Source organism: Malania oleifera, chromosome 8, assembly GCF_029873635.1.
Source record: "Malania oleifera isolate guangnan ecotype guangnan chromosome 8, ASM2987363v1, whole genome shotgun sequence".
Lineage (NCBI taxonomy): Eukaryota > Viridiplantae > Streptophyta > Magnoliopsida > Santalales > Ximeniaceae > Malania > Malania oleifera.
The window spans coordinates 2,108,993-2,134,453 of NC_080424.1; the positions used below are offsets into that span (position 1 = coordinate 2,108,993).

Here is a 25,461-nt window from a genome sequence, read left to right on the forward strand (position 1 = left end):
CATAAACTAATGTTGCGATATCTGTATAATTCATTAAGGAAAGTTTAGGTGATTTTTAATTATTTTCTCAAAAATATCCAAAATTAATTTATAAAACTAATGAATTTTAAAACGTGAGGAAACATAATTAATTTTTTTAATTTTTAATTTTAAAATTTTTAACACCCAATTATCTCATAAAACATAATAAATAAATAAAATATGAGGCATAATACACGTGTCTAACTATTTATTATTTTTAAGCATTCACAAATTGAAGACTACGTCTACCCTTAAAGTTGGTGCTAAGTACTGTTTGTTGCTCGCCACAGCCTTGCAGGTGACACGGAGGGTTTCCATTAAAGGAGGACGGTGAAATATTGTACATTTGAAAATTCAAATTTAAAATCACACACGGGAGATAAAATTACAGGCGGAATTTTATTTTTTATTTTTATTTTTTAATTTTTTAAGCGAAAACATTAGGACCAGAGTGGGAGAGAGAAGGGAAATAAGAAAGCATTCAAACCAGAGAGAGAGAGAGGGTGGGTTCGTCAGACAATTTTCTTCGCGTTCAATTGGTTCGGAAAGAGAGAGGTGGGAGCGAGAGCGAGAGCGAGGAGGGCCTTCCCTCTCCTTTTTTACGATCGTTGAATCTTGGAATCTTCTTGATCGACACAGGAACCGTGTAACCTCCCTCTGATCTGCCGCAGATCTCGCCTTCTGGTTCTTGTTTTCGCTCGTGTCGTCATTACGTTTTAGGGTTTCCGTTCGGTCGATCGCGAGCCGCAGAGCGTTATTTAGGGGGTTTTTGTGGTTCATTTGATATTCGATCGAAGATCTGCTTTGTTCGATGGAGGCGATCGATGAGTTGGTTCAGCTGTCGGAGTCTATGCGCCAAGCCGCGGCTTTGCTGGCCGACGAAGACGTAGATGAGAATTCGAATTCGAGTTCTTCTTCAAGAAGAGCTCCGACATTCCTCAATGTTGTAGCTCTTGGAAATGTCGTAAGTTCATCAACCCTCTGATCTCGTTCCCTCTCCCCTCACTTAACTTGCGCATGTATGTATGTGTTATGAATTTATGCATTTGTATATTAATTTTGCGTACATATCTCATTTGATTGTTTAAAGTTTTGATTCATTTGTCCGCACACACGTGGAAAGAGTTATTTATTCAATTCAACCTATTTTATATCGGTTTCAATTTCAATTTATGTATTTGAAGTAACAGATCTTGGGATCTGCTAGTTTGTCTGAGCTCCATGTATGGAAGCAAATCTGTGTACTATTTGTTTAGTACTTGAACAAACCGACCATTTTAATGGGTTAAAACAGAAAAGGAGAAGAAAAATTAACTTTGCTAATAACTGTTTATGCTGCTTTGATTTCCCAAAGAAAGAGAATGCTCAACCAGAGAAGTATTTCTGCGCCCATATACTGGTCCAGTTTAGTAGCAGAACCTTCTCTCTTTTCAGTTCCAATTAATGAGAAGTTTTGAGTTCTATAACTTTTTTTCCCTTTGTTTTAAATTTATTTACAATGAGGCAGAGTATCTGTTTTTTTTTTTAATATGCTCGAGAGTATCTTTTTTACCTTGCCATTTTTGCAGTTAATAAAATCAGTAATAGTTTTTGTAAAATTCTATGCGATAGAATTGCTGATTCATTTTATAGAGGCATTGGAATTGCTGGTTATAATAATTAATATATGTTGTCAAAGGAAAGATCCTGCTGTTTATATGGTTAATGGGGCTTGAATATTGTTGAAAATTGTAATGTTAGATGCATCACTCTTGTAAAGTTGATCAGTGAATGTATAATATTTCATTTGAGTCTTCTCCATTGATTATGTGGTGTGATTTTAGTAGTTACTATCTTGTGATGTGGCTAGGCCATATGCTGAGTTGCTCATAAATGTTGAATTTTTAAAATAACATATGCATATGGATATAGAAGGGGAGCTTAGGCGCAGCAGTAAGGTTGTTGCCGTGTGACCTAGAGGTCACAAATGCAAGGTAAGGCTGCATACTATAGACCCATTGTGGTCCGCCCCTTCCTTGGACCCCGCATACGTGGGAGCTTTGTGAACCGGGCTGCCTTATTTATTTATTTATTTATTTTTTTATGCATATGGACACAGGGATAGTTGTTTAAGATGAAACCCCGAATGGAAAATATTCTTCTTGGTCTTGTCTAGTTGTCTCGTGTTCAATATGGTGGCATTATTTTACCATTATGTGCTGGAAATTTTGATAGTCTTTAATTTTGTATGTGCACAATTTGTTCAGGGTGCTGGAAAATCTGCAGTTTTGAACAGTTTAATTGGCCACCCTGTACTAGTAAGTTGCACACCTGAGAAAATAATTTGTTTATATTTATGTATTTTTGCAATATAAGAAAAAGTTATATTTCCTTACTGTTACTTTTCTCTCCTCTTTTCTGACCAGCCAACTGGTGAAAATGGTGCTACTCGGGCTCCTATAAGCATAGATTTACAGCGGGATGGTTCTGTGAGCAGCAGGTCAATCATCTTGCAGATTGACAATAAATCTCAACAAGTTTCTGCAAGTTAGTACTCTAATGCACTACCAAAGGTTGATTTTAATAGACTACTAGACCACGAAGATACTGGATAGGGTTTTCTGATTTAAGTTGATGTCCTGAAGTTGCTTTGCTTCTTATAGTTTGGTGAAAATTGGGGAATTGTGTTTTTGGGTTTTCAATGGTATTGCTCTGGAGGTTATATGTTTATGATGCCATTATGGTTTTTTAGTGTCTACTTGAGAACACTGACTATTCAGTTAAATTAAAACAACTGTTTTATCCGCGATGTGAGTATTGTTTATAGAAAAATATATTTACCAAGTGTAAATTATAATTTATGTTCTGATAAAGCCAAAACAAGCTGAAAAGTGGGTCTTTTATATTGTCAATAACAAGCTGGACATTTTGATTATTTAATGTTTTTGATTGCTGTGATTTTCATTGCATTTTTTATTTTTCTTTTTTGGGCACATTTCAGGTGCTCTTCGACATTCTCTCCAAGATAGGTTGAGTAAAGGTTCTTCAGGCAAAAGTAGGGATGAAATATATTTGAAGCTACGCACAAGTACAGGTTGGTTTATGATTAGTATCTTGTCTATTTGCTTGAGATATGTAACTTTTTTTTTATTATTATCTTAAAGTTGGTTATAAAATTGTCAGTCATAAAAGTTGTGAATAAATTTTTGCAATTTATTCAGTTCTTTAAGTTGAATCAACTCCATAGAACTGATCTGAAAGCTTTCAAACCAAGTATATATAACTTTCTTCCACCTACTCTCAACTAATTATTATGCTGCGCTCAGTGCTGCAAGGCCTATTAAGCTGATAGACAGATAATTCAGCCTATTACTGTTAAGGCTGTTACTAAAATATGAGTGAGTCTTTAGGTGTTGTTTAGCTACTTGAAATAAAATCATCTATACAATGAACAAGCCATAACTGCATAAGTATTTGTGTACTTATTGAATGAACAATGAAAAATTGTATCGATGACTAATAAAGCATGCTGAAGAATTAATTACTTAATTAGTATAGGAATGGTTTTTGACTCAAAGCATTGTGATTCTGCAGAACTGACATTTTATGCTTATGAATATGCAAACAAGCACGTCATAATGATTGTTTTTAGGAGTTTAACTTGTTGACTTCTATTTCTATATTTGTAGTAACTTTTAACATGCTATGCAAATTTGAAACGCAGAACTTTAAATTAAGTATGATCACTTATAATAAGTGATAAGTGCTGCTAAACGGTGGCTTAAGTATGCACATGCACATGCACATGCATGTTTCATTAGTTTACCTTTCGGCAATTTTAACTATTGTAGGTGGATAAAGTATGCTGATTATTATTATTATTATTAATATTTGAGGTTCTTCTGTTCTATTTAGGGTTAGAATATGTTGAAATTGGTGAAATAAATTATTGCACTTTCTAATCAAATGTGGATGTTGATACAACCATACATGGATTGCCTAGCACGATGATGGAGAGTTTTGGAAGCTTGTGTAAACATGCAGCAGAACTGAAACCTAATTTTAGTTTTGATTTAAATTAGAAATTTGATGCATGTATGGTTTGATTACTTGATGTGTCTGATAGTATATATATTTTTGGCTTATCTTCAAATGTAATGTATTTACAGCGCCTCCCTTGAAACTGACCGATTTACCTGGTTTGGATCAACGGATTATGGATGATTCAATGGTAAGTGGACTGAATTAGTTACTTCCATTGATTCAAAAATTTATGTTCGCTTCATTTCATACTGTGATGAATGCTTGTTGATCATTGCTTAATAAAATAGATATTTTTTTATCTACTATTAATTATAGGATGCACTAAATTTGAAGTTTTATTGCCTTTTGTTTTAGGTAAGTGACTATGCTGAGCGGAATGATGCCATTTTGCTAGTTGTTGTTCCTGCTGTCCAAGCACCGGAAATTTCTTCTTCTCGAGCCCTCAGAGTTGCCAAGGAACATGATGGTGATGGTGAGTTGCTGTTTAAATTTGCCGCTTTAACCCTTCGAGTTTCAAAACATGTCATACTTAAAATGGCTAAGATGAGCGTTTGTTTTGTAGGTACTAGAACTGTTGGTGTAATTAGTAAAATAGATCAAGCTGCTACAGATCAGAAAGCCCTGGCAGCTGTTCAGGCTCTTTTGTTAAATCAGGGACCGCCAAAAACATCTGATATTCCATGGGTTGCTTTGATTGGTCAGTCTGTTTCAATAGCTTCTGCCCAGTCTGGTGGTGCTGGCTCTGAGAGCTCGTTAGAAACTGCTTGGAGGGCTGAAAGTGAAAGTCTTAAGTCCATATTGACTGGAGCTCCTCAAAGCAAGCTTGGCCGAGTAGCTTTAGTGGATGCCTTGGCTCATCAGATTCGCAAGCGCATGAAAGTCCGGCTCCCAAACCTCCTGTCTGGGTAAATGTTCTGTAGATTTCATTCTAAATCTGTTTTTGCAATGATTTTTCATTTTTATTTAACTATTTTCATACATAGTATGGTGTCTTTTTTTAAGTTTTATTTGCTTCAGTAAATTTAATATTTAGTGTTTGATAGCTGCATGATTTTATTTTTGTTGAGCTAAATTTTAGAATTTGTAAGGGGGTCTTTAAATGTAAATTTAGGCTTCCAAGCTACTTTTTACTGTCACGTTTTTTTTTTCAAATTTAATTTAATTTAATTTAATTTAATTTTTAATGGAATATGCTTAAATTGGTCACAGCAGGCACAAGCCATAGGTCCATAATCCTGCTCATATTTTGCTGGGCCCATCAGATTGCATGAAAAAGTTCCCATCAAGATATTGATGCCCAATTATCAATTTTTCAACAAAACTTTTCTGGGAGCACAACTCATGTTTGTATGCATGCATATTTTCCTCCCCCTGCACGTGGTTGTTTATCATACATTTTTATGAACACCTCTATTCCTTTACATGCATGCAGGTTACAAGGGAAGTCGCAGGTAGTAGGGGAGGAGTTAGTAAGGCTTGGTGAACAAATGGTCCATAGTGCTGAGGGCACAAGAGCTATAGCTTTGGAGCTTTGCCGCGAATTTGAGGACAAGTTTCTCCTACACATTACTGGCGGTGAGGTAAGTCAAGTTGCTTTTCTAACATGTGTGCTGTTTGCAGCTTTCCATAAATGTGTATTTGCATGTTAGGTAATCTCAGCATTTAATGTCGTTACTTACTACAATTAAATTCTTTCTAAGTTTTCATTGTAAGTTAGAAATGAGAGGTTAAGAAAACCTATGTTAGGGAAAGAAGGCCTCAAAATTTTATGGTATTGCAAGTGTATGTTAAGAATAAATAGTTAATAGGTGGTGTTTTCAATTTTGAGATTGTGAATTTGATGGACTTGTAAGAAAATTGTTCAGCAAGAATTTTTGCTGTTGATCTAGTCTTGCTTGTGTAAAGGTTGAGATTGGCCATGAAATGTGATAAGAGTTGTGTGTCTGGCCTCTTTTTGGGCCCGCTTGTTTGGATTCTTTAGGGGGTTGTCGGTCCAACCTGCAAAGGGATTGGAGGGCAGCTCTATTGTAACTGAATGTAAATTTTCTTTTTTATTTTCAGGAGGAAATATTGTTCTCCTCTCATTATACCTTGTTTTATTTTTATTTTTTTTTCCCTTCCTGTTATCATATTTTTTGCGAGATTTTTTTCTTATAAAAAAAGGGTTGAGATTAGCTTTCTCGTTAAATCAATCTGCAGTGCGTTTGTTGGCTATCTGGTTTGGTGAGTGGTTTTAGGCGCTGCTTCAGTTTTCAGTACACTGGGAGCAGTTTTATGTAGTTGACACTACACAGCATGCATTTGCAGCGATTAATGGTCATACATGTGATATAACGTTCATTATTCCTTAAATGTGACTTGGATGTTATGTTAAATTTTAATTCCAGGGTTCTGGGTGGAAAGTTGTTGCCAGTTTTGAGGGAAATTTTCCAAACAGGATCAAGCAGCTTCCCTTAGATAGACATTTTGATATCAACAATGTAAAGAGGGTAGGTGTTCTTTTGTTATGTTTGATATCGAGCATTGTTTTGAGGATTTTAGTTCTCTCCATGACTTTTTTTTTTGGTTCTTTAATTTTTGTATTAGATTGTGCTAGAAGCAGATGGGTATCAACCATATCTTATATCTCCAGAGAAAGGTTTGAGATCTTTAATAAAAGGTGTACTGGAGCTTGCAAAGGAGCCATCACGACTTTGTGTTGATGAGGTAAGCAATACTCAGCTCCCAAACCCATGTTGTAGTACAACTTTGAATTTCTTCATGAGGCGGTTATCAGGCACTAACATGTGTAAAGGCTTCTTTCTTCTCTTTTTTTTTTAATGTGAAGATGCTGGATCTTTCTACCTGTGATGGCTGCCATCATTGCAATTCTAGCTTGTGATCTTTTTGATGTCCATGCCAAACACTGTAGCATGTCCAGTGTAGGAGTAATGACATAGGCAGTAGAAATTGATCCTTTGGTTGTGTTATATTGTGACATTGACATTGCCTGTGCATCTTGTGGTTTCCTTTACTCTAGTTTGCAGAGAGTTTTCATGTTGTTCCAAGGAAGAAATTACAACTTACCTTAATTATTTTAATGACTGGCTTGAGTTGAGCCTGCCATTAGTACATTGTGTGTAGTAGATCATTGTACGGGACTCTTTTAAGTTCATTTTTGGTGATCTTGTCTGCTACTCATGGAGTTCTTGTCTGACTGATGAAACTAGGTTCATCGTGTCTTGGTGGATATAGTTTCTGCTGCTGCAAATGCTACGCCAGGTCTGGGAAGATATCCTCCTTTCAAGAGAGAGGTATGATGTACCTACAAGTTAGAATTCTTATTGCACGAACACTCATTTTCATTATCATCGTCATCACCACCATCACCATCTTTGTCTTCTTCACTATTAATTACTAGTTCAATTTAAATCTTATCTTAGGTTGTGGCAATTGCAAGTGCTGCACTGGATGAGTTTAAGAATGAAGCCAAGAAAATGGTGGTTGCACTTGTTGACATGGAGCGAGCTTTTGTGCCCCCTCAACACTTTATACGTCTTGTGCAAAGGAGGTATTCACCATACGATGTTTAGCTGATAATTTTTAAGGTAGCTCATTTCCAATGAGTGAAAACATTTTAGCTATGTTCGAAATTGTGCTGACTGGTAGCTTTCAAAATATTTGCAGCAGGCAGGCACTATGGGCTGGAGCAGATAAAATGCTCTGTAACTTCATTTTATAGTTATATATATTTTTGATAAAAAAAAGATATATTGAGAGAGAAAAATGCCTAGGCAAAGATATAATATCCTTAAAAAAAAGAAGACTATCAAACGAAATATAATAAGAGCTAAGGCAAAAGACATTCACCTCCCTTAAAGTTTGACAAAAAGACAGGGACCTCCCCTGAGGTTTCAAAAATTCCATTGACCTCCCCCCAGGTTTCAAGAATTCTAGGGACCTCTCCCTAAGGTTTGCCAAAAAGATACAAACCTCCCATTCTTAAAAAAAAGACGGGGACCTCCCTTGAGGTTTCAAAAATTCCATTGACCTCCCCTCAGGTTTTAAGAATTCTAGGGACCTCCCCCTGAGGTTTACCAAAAAGATACGAACCTCCCATTGTATTTTGCAAAAAGACAAGTTTTGTGAGGGGAAATTTGTGTCTTTTTGCCAAAGCTAAGGGGAAGTTTGTAGCATTTTTGAAGTCTCAGGAGAGGTCTCCGAAATTTTTGAAACCTCAGGGAGGTCAATGTCTTTTTGCCAAACCTTAGGGGAGGTCAGTGTCTTTTGCCCTTAAAGCTAATAATAATTAACTAAGAAAACTCCTCCTTAAACCCTTTCTACCTGAATAGTAATTCACTGAATGTTTCAAATTTCCCAATTCCCTCTGATTCTTCTTTGCCTTAAGTTATACCATTATCTAGCCGAATTTTGTTTTGTCAACAATTAGACAAACGTAAACCCAAATTATCCATCAAATGTTGAGCTCATAGTAGTCAAAGGTGCGCCTAAGCGCGAGGTGCACTGAGGCTATGAGGCTTGAGCCTCACAGGGGTGGAGGCAAGGCTACCTTTAAGTGGGGCAGCGAGGAATGCCTCACACATGTTCACAGTATACTTTGTTATTTATTTTTTTATTTTTATTTTTTCTCTTTTAATCTCTGCCATCTATTTTTTTTCTTTTTTCTATTTTTTTGCTCTTTTATGGAATTTCTGCAACTTTTTCCTTACATATATGCTCAGCTGCTCTCAGCCTTCTTTATTCTGTTCTTCTTCTTTTGGTGTGCTGTGCTGCTCTCAGTCAATGGTGCAGATCCCTTTTTTGATTTTTTTCCCTTTTTCTGTCCTTTTTTTTTCCCCTTGAATTTCTATTTCTTTTCTTGAAATTCCTGCTCTGCTGCTCCTTAATCTTCTTCTTCTGAACTGCTCTGCTGCTGTGTGCCACCTCTTTGATGTTCTCCCCCCCCCCCCCTCAGCAGTTTTGTTTGTAAACTGGGCTGTTTTTTTCCTTGAAGCATTTCTTTTTCTCAGCATTTCTGCTTCTAAGATGTGTAATTTATGAATCTCATTCAGAGCTGCATTGCTGCTGCTTCAGAAAATTTGTGTTATAGTACTAATTATCATGTACTAGTATTTAATTCAAGTATTAGTACTAATGTGTTTACAATCAAGAATCCGTTATGCAGGGTATTTTACATATGATTTTAATAAATGTGCAATTAACCTCCATGAGGTGCATGCCTTTGCTTCGTGCCTAGGCTCTAGGTACCCTTTGTGTCTCGGTGCACTTTGCACCCTTGGCTACTATGGTTGAGCTTGAAGGTCTACTTTGTAATTATATTTTATTTGTTGAATAGATCTCTTCATCTCCATCTGTGCGCACACCAGTCCTCCATATGCTTCTTATTTCGTCATGCTGCATATCATTGCTATCGTTTTCACACTTTGTGCTTTTAAATTGCTTGTACTACTGTTCTATTTCCTTATGTGGATACCCAATCTTATTTACTTCTTTTTTAATTTAAAAATTTCAATTTGTACTAGGATGGAGAGACAGCGAAGGGAAGAGGAGCTGAAGACACGTTCCTCAAAAAAAGGAAATGAAGCTGAACAAGCCATACTTAACAGGGTATGGAGATTTTTTTTTAATAAATCAAAGCTGGATTATATATTTGTAAAAAAACATTATATTGTATTCTAATATATTTGGTGATTTAGTGATTTTGATGCTACAGAGCAGTTCTCTTTTTTAGTAATGTCATTCCCTTGTGATTATCTGTACTGTTTTTCTCTTTAGGCAACTAGTCCTCAAACAGGCAGTCAACAAACTGGTGGAAGCTTGAAATCAATGAAAGACAAATCCAACCAGTCTGATAAAGATGTGTCAGAGGGTTCAGCTTTGAAGACTGCTGGTCCTGGTGGTGAAATAACAGCAGGTTTGACCATGAACTCCCTGCATATGATGAGCTTCATTTTGTTATGAATGTTAATGGAAATAGTTTTATTTTCCTTAGATGAACTTCTAGTATTGTTTAACCTGATGGAACAACATATGCAAGATAGAAGGGAGATCATAAAGGCATTGGGGATTTAGACTTACAAATTGCCCAAGAATGATTAGATTCTTTGTTTTAGTGGTATTGTAATTAAGATTTACCTACTCTGAAGTTTGATGTACTTGAGCACTCTTTATTTTTATGGCTGATAGTTACATTCTAGATGAAGGACCGTGTTTAATTGGAAAAACTGAGAATGTGTTTATAGTGAGTACCAAATAGTAATATGTTCACTTTATATCTGGATTTCATAATTTTAAGAACTAAGATTTTATTTCTTCAGGTTTTAGAGACTTGCTCATGAGACTTATTCTTCAATATTATGTGGGCACTTGTTTTTCAGTGTTGGCACATAGGTTGGTGCTGAATTTTCTGCAGAGAGGGAACCGTGATCATTTTAATAAGTGATGATTTTTCCTGTTCTTCTGTTGCTATCCACTTTTGATTATTATCTTCATGCCCTGCCCCAACTCCTTGAGGAATTTTTTAACTCAATGAAGACATAGTGTATTTTACTCGGGGTTGGATTATTGAAACATATAACATCCACATTGTTTTATATTTCGTTCTCTAATTATGTGATTCCTTTTTTTAAATTGTTTGCCCATAATGTATTATCATTCTTTATGGTTTCCTCCAAATTTAAGCTTAGGGTAACCCAGACTACCTTTACTCTGAGGGGAAAATTTAAGTCTATATGCAAAGTTTATATCCCTCTATTATGCAGCTAAATATGAACGGTATTTTGAACTTCTTTGACATGAAAAATGCCTAATTTAATAACAGTGTTTAAAATTTTTTTTGTAGTTAGCATATTGAATATTTATTTTTTTGTGGGTATTGAACTTTTGATTGAATTGATTTAGGAGGTTTTGATGAGCTTGATAATAGTATTTAAAAATCATGCATTTTGGCTAGGCTGGAATAGTCTCAGTAAAAACTATGGTTTTGGGCTGATTGCGTGCTAAGGCCCACTCTTTTATTGGGTAGTATTGTTTTATGAGGGACGTATCGACAACACACACATATTTTAGGGCAGCATGGAGGATAAACCCAAGTTGCATTTTGTATAGTGGGACATGGTGAAAACAACCTATTTAACAAGGGGGATTGGGAATCAGAGTATTACAGTTTTTTTTAGCAATTTTTTATTGGAGGAAGTTCTGGGAGGATAGATATAGGCTTGAGCGCTATGGATGACTTTCACAAAACCGAAGGGTAGGGTTGAAGTATATCATGAAAGATCCAGAATTCTTCAAAAAATTTACTTTTGTTGTTGGGTGGGGAGACACATCCTTCGGTTTTGGAAGAATTGCTGGTTTGAGGAAACTGAACTGATGAGGCAGTTTCCAAGTCTCTTCAATTTTTCTAGTAATGAAGAAGTTTAGGTCTTTACTTTCACTTGCAAGAGGACACTTCTGAGGATTTTTCTTTGAGGAATTTATTGATGGATATACTAGTCTTTTTTTATTTTATTTTTTACCATTATTTGGTGGAATTTTTGCCCGTGCATGTTGCACCTTCTCTTCTTTTCGTCAAATGTATCTTGTTTTGTTATCTAAAAAGAAAGGATAGATATACTAGTGAACTTGCCCTTTTGCTCAATGTGTATTTTTTCAGCTCCAATTAGGGAGTGACATAAGAGTTTGGGGCCTGGATTCTTTTGGGGATTTTTTTTTTTTTATAATCCTTATTTTGCCATTTGGCTCATGCTCCTAATGCTACTTCCTTTGATTCTCACTTCATTTGGAGAGCCAAAGTCCCCTTCTAAGGGATGAGATGAGTTTGAGGTAGGAGTCTAGAATGAATTGGGTTTGGGATGGGGATTGTAACTTTAAGACTTCCGTAGGGTTTTCAGTGGTAGGAGAAGAAGGAATTTTATTTAAGAACTAGAGGATGATAAGAGAGTGGTAACTAGGGATCCTAACCATATTGCAGGTTTGATTACTTATTTTATAGGTACCACTTTTTCAGAGGGGGATGAAGGTAAAGAGCCATGGTTGAGGGCTGGATTGGTGTCCTACATTTTTATGCAAAGCAGTTTGGTTAGAGAGACCTTTTAAGGAAGAGGAGTGGGGGGGGGGGGGGGGAGGGGGGGAGAGAAGAGTTTCGTTTTTGAGATGGATAGAGGTAACGTGCCTGGGCAGGATGGTTTAGCTATGGCATTTTTTTGGAATTGTTGGGACTTCTTCAAGGGAGACCTTTTCAAAGCTTTTCATGTTTTTTGACGATGGAGTGGTAAGAAGGAATATGAATTCTACTTTAGTACTCAAGTGTCTAAAAGAGATTGTGTGGTAAAAATAGCGCCAATTAGGTTGGCGACTAGTGTGTACAATTTTGACTAAAGTGTTATCCAAGAGTTGGGCTAGAGTATTGGAGGATACTATTTCTCTTATTTAAAGTGCTTTTATAGGTGTAAGGCAAATTCTAGATGCATCCTTGATGGCAAATGAGGTGGTTGAAAGTTTGAGTGAAAAAGAAAGGTCTAGTGTTGAAATAAGACTTTTAGAAAGCTCATAGGGTGACCTGGAGTTTCTTGGACAAGGTAATGGATAGAAAATGTTTTGGTTTGAGGTGGAGGGAATGAATTCAGGGGATGTTATCTTACTAGGTCTTTTCAGTTTTTGTCAATGAAGAGGCTACTTATTCTTGGTTTTGTGCATCTAGGGGTCTAAGATAAGGAGATCCTCTTTCTCCATTTCTTTTTATTATTGTGGTTAATGTCATGAGGAGGATGACTGATAGAAGAGTTGATAAAAAATTGGTTGATTGGATAAAGGTAGGCAATGGACATTGTTTTGAAAATCGGACCAGATTGGACCGGCCAGTGCAATCGGTCAGTACTACAACAACTAATCTACCGGTTTGGATAATGTCATAAACCGGAAATATTAGGAACTAGGATCAACCTTTGTGGACTTGGGTGACTTAACTTGAATAGGTCAGATCTCGTTAGGGGTGAGCATTTGAGGGGTTTGGCCCATTCGGTTAATTAACTGAATTAACCAAAAAAATTCGGTTAAGAAAATTCCAAAACCGAACCGATCAAATTACTCTTAATAATTGACCATTACCCAACCGAACTGAATTTTTGATTAATTCAGTTAACTGAATATGATTGAACCAGTCACACACACATTTTCAACTTTTGATATGTTAGCCTTCAAAATTCAAATTTTCTTGGAGCTAAGAATGTGAAAAAATATTGATTAAATTAAAAGGAAATAATGAATGTAATTCAAAAATTTTATCAGCTCCAAGCAGATCAATCGATGGCAGAGTTTTCAAATTTCAAAATAGCTCACAATCATGACTCACAACTCACAAGAGGGCAAAGGTGACAGCCATGGGAAGGCGACGGTGATGGAGAGGGTTAGCATTGAGAGGTGACGGCCATGGAGAGGGGGAGGTGATTTGGGTGAGGGCTAGGGCAATGGGACGGCAAGAGCAAGGAGACTCAGGTGAGGCCGTGAGGGTTTGGGCGACAGCAAAGGGCCAAGGGCAAGCGAGGCAACTGGAAGTTTGAAACTCTGGAGCTGCCGCTGGGGACTGGAAATTGGAATGGAAGACTGGAAAATGGAATGGAAGTATGGAAATGAAGAATGAATCCTAAAAGATAACCTGTAAAAGACAATTTATATAATTTATATATAACTATTAGTAATTATTATTGTATAATTCGCTTAATTCAGTTGACTGAAATTAAATTTATCTCAAACTGAACCGAAAACTGAAAATTGATTTTAATTAAAACTAAAACTGAACTGAACCGAATTATGATTTGACCAAACGAAACTGAACCGGACCGACCGTATTGGCTTTGTTAATTTGGGTAATTCTGTTTTAACCGAATTATGCTCAACCCTAGATCTGGTGAATCATTTGGGCTGACCTAGCCTCTGATGCCACAAAAGAAAAGTGGATGCTCTGATAATTATCATAAAATGGAAAGGCGAGCATTGTTCCAATGCAAAGGAAACTTGAACCCAAGACCTGGGGGAGAATTTAGATTCCCACCACTGCTAGTGCATCTTGCATGCATTAGCTGAACAACTTACATATATTATGAATGTACTGAGTAAATCTAGTGTAGCCACAAAGTTTTTTTTGGCACCCTATGTTTGGGATCATAGATTTGGTTTGCATAGATTTGGAGGAAATGTAATATGTATTGAATTTCATGCAATTCCATACAATTCAAAATTTGAATAAAAAAGTCCATGCTGCCAACTGAGACCATAAATAAATTCATAATTGAATCAAGTCATGTATTTTTATTATTATATTTGTTTGGCTTCTAATAATAATTATTGTCATTATTATCATCATCATCAACATTAAACACTCTTTATAATACATGCATATATACAAACATGTGTGTCTATAATCTTAATATCACCTGTTTGATGTGTGTGTGATCTTAATATCAATAGGTTGACCTACCAGCCCCACTTGTCCAATTGAACCATAGTGGCTTCACCGGGTTGGTCGCGGGTCCGGGTTTTAAAACTATAGGAATGAGTTTTTAACCATATCACATCTTCAATTTGCAAACGATAGCATCCGTTTTCTTTTAAAGAATTTGGGTTGCTTCTCTAATTTTATGGCCATCCGTATTTGAGAAAGTGTCGGGGACTTGGGGGCAAAAATGAGCTTTAGGAGTGGCTTGGCGAGTGCAGGTATTATTTGCTAGGCTGGAAAGTTGTGCCATTTTGACTAAGCCTATTGCCAATTGGGTGTCTTCTTAGGAGGTAAACTGTTGCTTACTCTTTCTAGCACTTGGTTTGTGATGGAATGGCTAGGAGATTGGACAGGCTGAAATTGAGTGCCCTTCCACTTTTGAGGGGTTGCATTACTCGTGTTCACTTGTCCGTCGGCCATCCCTTTGTTTAATTGTTTCCTCTTTAGAATTCTTTTGAGAGTGGTGCAATGGGATGAGATGGTGATAAGGGATTTTTTGTGGTTGAGTGGTGGTGAGTGGGATAGAGTGCATCTTGTAGGTTCGGAGACCGAGTAGATTTAAAAGGGAAGGAGGCTTGGGTCTAGGAAATTTGGTGTTCAAAAACACCTCTTTGGTGGGGAAATGGTTTTGGTGTTTTCCTTTTAACCTAATTCTCTTTGGCATAAGGTGATCTACAGTAAATTTGGCTTGACAAAATGATTGGAATGCTAAAATGGGAATTATTCCTTGGAAGTTTGCATCTTAGATTCGTTTTTTTTATTAGCAAAAGAAAATTTCATTAATTGAGGAATTCACAAGTGGGAGAATAAGAGATCTCCAAAAAAATCTATGACAAACAAGAAATAAAGAGCAAAGAGCAGCAAAGATTGAAAATCATCAAGCTAGCAAGTACCTCCAATCTCTTAACTCAAGAACCACCACCACCCTTGAAAAGTCCAAACCTGGGACATCACAAAGAGGCCATATACTGAATCTTATGCCACATCAGTACTAAATTTATTATTATTTTTTCCAGAAATTATCCATTAATCATGCTCCAATCATAAACCCCATAAGACTGCAAATATTCCACCCTTCCACAATGCTGCCTTACCCTTCTGCCAAAACCTGCAAAAGAGGTAGCTAACAAATCTTCCACTGAAAAAGGACAAACCCGACCCTCATCTATATTTCCAAATAGCTTATTCCAAATCCTTCAAACAAATTCGCAATGCAAAAGAAGATGAGATGCTGTCTCAGAGTTCTTATAACAGAACTCGCATACATATGGAGAGACAGCCTTCAAATATCTCCTGATCCGCAACATGTTATTAGTATTAGTCTTGTTATGCGCAACCAAACAAATAAAAGCCTTGACTTTTTTGTGGGGAGCTTTGGCCTTCGAAATAATAGGATAAAGAGGAAATGAAGAATTGGAATAGTGTTATAGATAGAGAATTTGTCTTTGTTAGGACCTTTTGGGTGGGAGGTGCCTTTAGCTCTTGCATATCCTCGTCTCTTCTGGTTATCAGAACTTCAAGGTACCCTGATTTATGTTTTTCTTATTTTTGCAAGAGGATATGCGTTCTTGGGATTTCCATTTTGGGAGAAATTTTAATGAGAAATAGATTAATGAGTCAGCTGTCCTTTCCAGCTTGCTGGAGTCATTTGGGGAGGGGTAGAATGTTTTGGAGCTTATATCCTTATCAGATTTCTCCTTTTAAGTCTTTTCCCCCTATTTGGCTTGTTATCCTAATGTGGCCTCCTTTTGCTTTGTAATTGTGGATTTGGAAAGCTAAAGTTCCCTAAAAAATAAAAACAGCAATGCCTTGCTTCAAAAGACAAGACCTACCAAGGCCTTGTTGCGTGAAACTTGTGTTATTGAGCACATTTGATGCATTTATAAGAAAAAAAAAAAAGGGAAAAAAAAAAGGTAGCCTGGTGCACAAAGCTCCTGCATATGCGGGGTCCAAGGAAGAGGCGGACCACAATGGATCTATAGTACGCAACCTTACCTTGCACTTTTGCAAGAGGCTGTTTCCACACCTTGAACCCGTGACCTCCAGGTCACATAGCGACAACCTTACCGTTGCGCCTAAGCTCCCCTTCTATTTGATGCATTTATGGTGGAATAAAATATGCCCCTTCGCGGAAGTACAAATGGGTAACTATACTGTGTCCCAATGTATCATTGCTTTGTGGAAGCACGTGGAAAATTTGATTGCCTTCTTGTAGTATGATAAATTTGATATCATAATTTTGAACCTAAAGGAGTTCATAGTTTTTTCCTTTGTGTTTTGAATTTGGGTTTGGTACTTGCTAAAAAGAACTTGTGGAACCTTTTTGAACATTGTCTAGATAGAAAATTGTTTTCACTAAGATGATAGTCGTGATATAATGAAGAAGGATTCCTAGGAATGTGGCTTAGTATACAGCATATTGCCGCCTTTCGTTCTCTTAGGAATCTGACATGGCGGCAATCAAAGATCACCCAAGAATTTCATATTCGCGTTGTCTTATTCTTGTCCCCACCTTAGGTAATCTTTGATTTTGGCACGATAATGTTCACAATGTGCCGTTCGGGGTAAAAATACTCATATTATAGGATTATCTCAAAGTATTAATATATTTATAATTACAAAATAAAATATTTTTATATTGAATATAGAGAGTAATAAATTAATAACTAATCTTTTGTTTATGCAAATGCAATATTAAATTATATTATTCTATTATGTATTTTTATATTTTTTTTGCTATTATATTCATAAAAGGGCAAAAGACACTGACCTCCTTTAAGGTTTAACAAACAGACACGAACTTCCTTGAGGTTTGAAAAATTCCAAGGACCTACCTTGATGTTTGTGAAAAAGACACAAAGCTCCCATTGTATTTTGCAAAAGACAAGTATTTTGAGGGGAGCTTTGTGTTTTTTTGGCAAATTTCAGGAGAGATCTGTGGCATTTTGAAACCTCAAAGGAAGTCAATGGAATTTTTGAAACCTTAGAGGAGGTCCTTGTATTTTTGATAAACCTAAGGAAAGGTCAGTGCTTTTTGCCTTTCATAAAATTGTACTATGGTTAACTTCACCTTAGCATTATTTTGTATATGATATTTACAACAGTAAATCGTTGTAATATTGAAATTATGAAGTACTATTATGTGTAGGGTATCCCCAGGCCAAAAGGCTCATCGCTTTGTGTCACGGTCCGCCTTTTTCACACCGTTGTGAAGGGCCGTGCGGCGCTAGCTAAAGCACTCTTGCTTAACTAGCCAGCCTATTGTTTACCAACATTCATCCACGAAGCACTTTCATTAACATTCAATCAGATAGCAGCGGAAATAATAATCAATTCATGAAAGCCGTGGCAACCAAGCAGTAAATATTGAAGCAAACGTAATTCATTAACAAATCCTCCGTTGACATGTCGTACTTAGCGAGGGAGGCAAGTAGGCTAAGCACGTTGACAATTGCTAGTGAGTTTTACAATGATTAATGAACACTCACCCTCCCCTAAAGAGCTTTCTAGGCCATTCTCACTCTGGCACTAGGAAACATCAAAGTGACCGAGGAGTCATACTGCCTTATTTGGCTTACAATGAAATAAATACTAGAAAATAACCCTACACTAGTATTTACATGATGGAAACCCATCCCAAACACACGAGATAAGCGGTCATAGGCAAGCATAATGCCTTGAACAAGCTTAGCCCGTGACACTTTGTTAGGACATGGGGAGGGTCGTCACCATGTATGCGGCCTTACCCTGCTTTTATGCAGAGAGGCTGTTTCCTTGGACTTGAACTTGTAACCAAGTAGTCACAATGGAGTGACCTTACCGTTGATCGAGGCCTGCCTTCCATGAAGTACTATTATAATTAGTACTGTTATACTAAAATGTTGTAATATACTTGATGGCAATATCATGTAATGCTATGACTATAATATTATAGTGCAGTAGAATGATATTATAATAGTAAAGCAAGCATCATTATATTATGAAAATTCAAATATCTATCAGATTTTTTTAATAAAATAAAATAAATTATATATAAAGAATATACGAGAAGGAGAGTAAGAAATCCTGCTAAACAAAAAAGAAGAAAAAAATAAAATAAAATAAAAAATAAGAAGTAGCCATTAGACTAATAAAGCTACCAATTCCAATGAATATCAGAATACCTCACTACTTTAAAACAATCAGCAACGGCACACCAAAGAGAGCCTAAGCAATGAATCTTCTCCCACAACAAAGAGGATTTCAGCTTTTTCTCTGTATATACACGAGCTTTTGTTTTAGCCATAAACCCAAATAGCTGTGACAACGGCACAACTCAACAAAGCATTTGCTTCCTTCATTCTACCAAAACCAGAAAAATAGATGGTCAACAAATAGCACACCAACTTTCTCGCAGGAGACCAAAAGGCTTAGTCCAAATATTCCGAGAAAAAAGTGCTATGCAAAAACAGGAGAGAAGCTGTTTCTGAACTTTCAACGCATAAAGAACACACATTAGGAGAAAGTGCCTTTGAAGGTCTCCTACTCTGAAATAGATTTTGGTGTTAACTTTATTAGAACAATTGGCCAGATAAAAGCATTGATTTTTTTTTAATGGAATTTTTGCCTTCCAAATAGTTTATGGAGTGGAATGGTGATATTGGCATTAATCAAAAGATCAAAGAAAGATGTGCAAGAGTAAACACCCCAAAGAACCTAAACACCAAGAATGACCATCCCTCCTGAAGAGGGATGACAAATCTCCAACAAAAGTAGCAAAGAAGGAAGCTTATCTGCCTCCCTATCATTTAGAGGTTTTTGTGAAAGTGGAAAATGGAAGTCCTAGGAAGACTAATCACCATCAGAAATAAAAAAATAATGAAGAAATAGCATGATTATGCCCAAAAGAAAAGCAATGAAGACATGGAAAAGATATGGACATTGCTGTATTGTCTCATTTATTTCTTCCCAAAAACAAATGCAAGAACCATAACCAAAGCAAAATTAGGATGAGGAATGAAGAGGAGGTGAATCTGAGAAATACATCTCCACAGGCTTTAAGAAGAGCATCTAGTTCCCAAATTAGCATCCCACCCATGCACATGTGAGCCAAATTTACTTTTACGGCTCTATGCCAGAGAGAGGACACAAGCAGTAGCAAGGACGAGCATCTCCCTCTCTCTCTCTCTCTCCATTCACAAGTGGTAGCTATTTATTTTTTGTTATCTAAGTATCAAACCATCGTCACATGAGCATCCTTTAAATGTTTATTGACAAGCAGTAGCATTCATAATTGCATTTTCCTCTCCTCTCTCTCTCTCTCTCTCTCACTCACTCTCTCAGAAACACACACATTGATACTATGTAAATTTTACGAATCTTTATTTATTGACTTGTCTTCTGAATTTATTGATTCGTTAACCTTTTTTACTTTGATCTGTGTCCACAGGCTTTTTACTTAAAAAAAGTGCGAAAACGAATGGATGGAGCAGGCGATGGTTTGTTTTGAATGAGAAAAGTGGCAAGGTTTGTTGTATATTGTAATGAAAAACTAAGATAATATTTCAAAATGAGCTTGTACTTCAAACTCTGTCATATATATGCGAGTAAGACTGATGTTATTTAATGCCCAGAATTGGCATTGCCCACCCCCATCAGGCATTCATCCAAACCAACCGTCCGCACCCTACACCTGCATGTTATAAAAAACTTGAGAGCTAAAATTAAAAGGCGGCAGTATTTATTTGTTATGGGAACATGCTAACCCACTTTGGCTGCTAACATTTGCAAAAAGTAAATGCCTATTTGTGTGTAGAACTTGTTGAAGCTGTTTTTGTTTTTGTTTTTTGTGAAAAGATTTGACATTTTTGGAGAAGAATGTTTTCTTTGATCCTACTGATTTTTCATTCATATACGATTCATAGTAATTGTATGATATTTTGCTTTGCTTGATTATTTCCTCAGTTTACTGCTTCACTTGGCCTCTAGCTTAAATCTTTATTTGATATGAGAGCATGTCTCTTATATCCCTGTCAACATTTACATGTAGTATTTTCCAGTGATTTTGATTACATTAAGGGTTTTTCTAGAATGTCCAAAATAGTGTACTTTGGTCTAACTTTTGAATATTCTAGAGTGCAATATCTTCTTATCAGTTCTAATTCATTAACTAGTAAAATCGTGGGTACAGTGGTTTTGTCAACTTTGATGTGTTGGGTGGCCATTTACACCAAAATCCTTAATTATTGTGGTAAGATGATGCTAACCTAACATTTGGAAACTAACCTGCTCCTTGAGCTTGTATGAAATACTTTTAGATATAACTTGAGTACTTAACTACGAGACCTTTGTTTAGATATTTTGAGGCTTCATTCCAAGTATTGTATCAACACATGGGATTAGGCACCTTTAAATGTATTGCTATCCTGAATTGTGCAGTGTAGGTCATGTTGTTACTCCCTCTGTCTTTACATATCAACATTTGTAATTATCTGAGAAACACAAGTTTGATGGTTGGTGAATTACTTGCTGTTGGCACAGCAATTTACTCTTTTGGTTGTGTTTTATATGTTTTATATTTTGATTTACAGCTTGGTTACACCAAAAAGCAAGAAGAAAGACATTTCCGCGGTGTCATCACTTTGGAGGTATGAAGCACAATACGTGTTTGATATCCTTTTTTTTTTTTGGATTAGTAATGTTGTTGTTATTGTCTGCCATATTTTGGTGTAGTTTTTTTGTCATAATTATAAAATTTTTTGATAATTTGTGAGCTATATAGGATGTAAGAATATTTTATTTATTTATTTTTTGCGTGTGCACATGGGTGCAGAACAACAGTGTACCTGTTGTTGAAATAATATTTGAGGTCTATTGATGTATTTTTTTGGGATTTCAAAGACTTTGAGGTTATTTGTTGAGTTTGGGCCAATCATGGGCTACATTTGGACAGGGGGTAGGCTTTCTGCATTTATCAAAATGTGGGTTGCATAAATTGGAATACTTATTTTATTTATTTATTTATTATTTTTTAGTTTTGGTAGTGCATCACATGTCACCATTTTTCATTTGTCCTAGGATGCTATATAATCAGTTCTGTAAATATAAATGGAGAACCAATACATCTTTGGCTGCAATGTGTCACTTTTCCAATTTGGCCTGTCACTCCTCTCTTTGGTTGTTGTATACCCTTCCTAAAAATATTCTTGAGGCATTTAAAAAGTTTTGGCCTGTCACTCCTCTCTTTGGTTGTTGCATACCCTTCCTATAAATATTCTTGAGGTATTTAAAAGGATTGCTGTTCTATTCAGTCTTCTCTTCATCCTCATCCATCTTTAATATGGTCTATCCCACACACTAAGTTCTATTTTTTTGATGTATTTCAAATTGAATGAGAAAAGGTAACATTTAGTTCTTATTTTGTTTAAGTTGGCTAAGCTTGGTCAAAATTATTCATCAACGTACCCATGCATAGGATGGGTTGTCATTTCAAATTTGATAAGTATTTAATCATTGCTAACACATGGTTTTCTAAGATGTATTTTTGAATAAGTCTACTTAAATGGGAATGGATTTGTAATTATTTCTTTGGCATATTTTAGCCTTCTGCAATGAAACCTAAACAGCAATTGGGATGACTCAATTGATAAATGTCTCTTTTGTCATGGTCATGCTTGTGACTGGCTTATGCGCTGTTGTTAACCTTTACCATTTTAAGCAAATTTCTTCATTCAATGCAGCAGATTCTAGGTTGTCAATCGCAATTAATGCAAGAATATTTCTTAAAAGCTCCTTAATAAGTGCTCTTAGGGCGCTCATTAGCAAAATCCCTGTGTCGAAGTGTGTGTGCGCGTGCGTGTGCGTGTGTGAGAGAGAGAGAGAGAGAGGTGTGAATAGCGTATGAGTGATCATTGGGGACCCATCCATCTATGTTGTAGCTCACTTAAAAGGACTCTGATTTTAGCTTGAGAAATTCAGCTTATGTATATTTCAGTTATAAACTAATTTCAGCTTTTGGCGACAGTAACTTGATTTATATTTCAATTGTTAAAAAAATAAATTATATGAAGTCAAAAGATGTGCTAAGGTGTGTGGTCTGTGAAGAATGCTTATGGCTGGAAAGATTAATGGAGGAGAGAGATTGGACCGATATTTGAATTTTATTTTCCTGTACTTTTTTGTAAGATAACACTACTACATTCTAGCAATCATGTTTTCTTGTTGCTTTTTGGTGGGTTGTGCAGGAATGTAATATAGAAGAGACAGCAGATGATGAAGAGCCCCCTTCAAAAAGTTCAAAGGATAAGAAGGCCAATGGACCAGATTCTGGAAAAGGATCCAATCTTGTGTTCAAGATAACAAGCAAGGTTCCATATAAAACTGTACTAAAAGGTATTTTGTTTGAATATTTTTTTTCTTTTTTTAACCATAGCTTCCTACCCTTGACATTTTTTTTCCTTTTTTTAATATGGTGTGATGCCTGATGTAAAATGCACATTTATCTTGCAGCACATAGTGCTGTTGTGTTAAAGGCTGAGAGTGTGGCAGATAAGGTTGAATGGGTGAACAAGATAAGAAATGTCATTCAACCTTCCAAAGGTGGTCAAATGAAGGGAGTGTCATCTGAAGGTGGTGTTACCATGCGGCAAAGTCAATCTGATGGTTCTCTAGTGAGTTGCTACTTCCTTCACCATCTCTGTGGAGCAGATACTCCTATGAATGCAAATCATAATAAAATGTTTTCCCCAAGAGAATTTGAAATGCCATTCTGCTTTTTGTGTTTCTCTGACCTGGAAGTTCAGCATTGGCTGTTGATTGTTTTATTATTCAGATATAGGACTCCTAATGTCTTTATTTCCCATGATAGTTTCTGATGCAGCATCCTTTGGATTAACTTAAGCATGCTTATAATTTTATGCCACACCTCTTATATTTGTTGAAAAATAATTTTTCAGGATACAATGACTCGAAGACCTGCCGACCCTGAAGAAGAACTTCGGTGGATGTCTCAAGAAGTACGTGGTTATGTTGAAGCGGTTTTGAATAGTCTGGCAGCTAATGTCCCCAAGGTAAGCTTGCCATCTTAGAAATATTTTTTGGGGGTTTCATCCTGTGTTTTTTACACTTGATTTAATCATAATTTGATTCAATATTGTCTGCTGCCTATGATTGGTTGAGTAGGCGGTTGTTCTATGCCAAGTTGAGAAAGCCAAGGAAGACATGCTGAATCAGCTATACAGCTCGATCAGGTGAAGGCATATGCATTTCCTTCTATTATTAGTACTGTGTTTTGTAGGAACTGAGTATCTTCCAAACTTGTGCAAGTGATTCAGAAAGGGTTTGATGTGCACCTGTATCACGTGAATTCTGGTTGCATGGCCTTTGCTTGCGGTTTAGATGATGTCCTTATTTTGTTTAGTCAGTCTTGTCCGAAAGTCATGTTTGTGCTTCTGTGTGTGCACAGTGCCCAGAGCACGGCAAGGATTGAAGAGCTGCTTCAAGAGGACCAGAATGTAAAACGTAGGAGGGAACGATATCAGAAACAGTCCTCTCTCCTCTCAAAGTTGACACGTCAGCTTAGCATTCATGATAATCGAGCAGCTGCTGCCTCTGGCTGGTCTAATGGTAATGGAGCAGGTGTGTTGATGAAAAATAAGAATCTTTCTTTTTCGAAACTTCTGGGAAAAAAAATAGCAGACAAATTTGGGCTTTGTTGGATGAAAGCAAGCATAAAATTCATCTTTTTAACTGCTGAATTGAACTTGTGGGTTTTCTCCCCCTGATTTCTTGTTTTTCTGTAGTTCTTTCAGATTGTCCCAAGTACATTTCTGCTTTAAATATTTTTAATTTCCCTTGTCTACAGAAAGCAGCCCAAGAAGCAGTGGTCCACCAGGTGAAGACTGGAGATCTGCATTTGATGCTGCTGCCAATGGACCTACGGACTATAATTCCTACTCGGACCTGTCTAGGTCTTCATCCAATGGTTACAGCCACAGTCGGCGCAACAGCGATCCAGCACAGAATGGTGACGTGAGCTCAGGGTCAAACCGTCGCACAACACCAAACCGGTTGCCACCACCACCCCCACAGTCGGGTTCTTCAGGGCACAGATACTTTTAGGTGGCAAACCAGATTTATTTGACCATTCAATTATTCGCATATTATTGGTTGGTGAGAATCGGCTCGGCTTTATTTCATGATCCAGGCATTATATTGTGATTCAGATTCTGCCGAGAAATCTTAAGAAGAAAGAGGGCGTGTGTACATAAATATCAGTCTCAGTTCCCTAATCTCAGGCATATTTTTTACTGGTTTGCCCAGTTTCAAAACAGTGGATTTCAAGGCTTACTTGAATTCCATTTATTATATTCCCTCTATCCGATGTTTTCTTTTTTCTTTTTTTCTTGTTACTTTTTTTTTTTTTTTTCAATCACTCATTTTTGGATGGCATAGTTGTATTTGGCTGTATTACTTCTGTTTTTATATGTATTGTCCATTTTGGAAATGGCTGTGTAACATTTGAGAATTATCCCCTTTAGCAAATGGGAAGACACTTTTTACCACTTGGGTTTTATAAAGTATGACTTTCGTGTTTGGCGACACTTTGTGTGGCAGGGAAAGGGTTAAATAAAGGTGCCTAAATCTTATTGGGCATTTGGGTGCAAGAAATTAGGGTTGTACTTACATTGTCGCACTAAAATAAAAACTGTATTGAAGTTGTATATAGATCAACATTATACAGTTTTTGGATGCATTTGCTTTTTTAATTACGTATTTTTTTTTTTGGGGTCTGATGGAACGTGATAGTTATTCCGTCTATTTCTTATTATTCCACTATATATATTTGCCTAGGAATGAATATTTCATGGTGAAATTTATTTATGAATTGGGTAAGAAGCTTTGGATTGTTATTATTGCTTTACGGTAATAGTATATATTTTCAG

At 36.4% G+C, this 25,461-nt stretch overlaps 1 protein-coding gene across 1 annotated transcript; it reads left to right on the forward strand.

Moving 5' to 3' along the window:
• The first annotated feature begins 374 nt into the window (after nt 1-374).
• On the forward strand, nt 375-25,119 carry LOC131161376 (dynamin-2A-like). Its single transcript, XM_058117107.1, has 22 exons — nt 375-985; nt 2,268-2,318; nt 2,427-2,547; nt 3,002-3,094; nt 4,170-4,231; nt 4,399-4,516; nt 4,607-4,949; nt 5,477-5,624; nt 6,432-6,533; nt 6,631-6,750; nt 7,254-7,337; nt 7,467-7,594; nt 9,567-9,651; nt 9,820-9,958; nt 19,968-20,044; nt 21,109-21,165; nt 22,762-22,909; nt 23,027-23,187; nt 23,473-23,586; nt 23,699-23,766; nt 23,982-24,154; nt 24,381-25,119. The coding sequence occupies exons 1-22, from the start codon at nt 833-835 to the stop codon at nt 24,635-24,637; spliced, it is 2,802 nt and encodes a 933-aa protein (XP_057973090.1). The 5' UTR covers nt 375-832; the 3' UTR covers nt 24,638-25,119.
• Nucleotides 25,120-25,461: the final 342 nt, after the last annotated feature.

What these genes read in the sequence shown, in the direction of transcription:
- LOC131161376 (XM_058117107.1), top strand. Translation starts at nt 833, where the DNA reads ATGGAGGCGATCGATGAGTTGGTTCAGCTGTCGGAGTCTATGCGCCAA. An exon ending in TGAATGAGAAAAGTGGCAAG is followed by an intron (nt 20,045 to 21,108) that starts GTTTGTTGTATA and finishes TTTGATTTACAG; the next exon opens with CTTGGTTACACCAAAAAGCA. An exon ending in GTCAATCTGATGGTTCTCTA is followed by an intron (nt 23,188 to 23,472) that starts GTGAGTTGCTAC and finishes ATAATTTTTCAG; the next exon opens with GATACAATGACTCGAAGACC.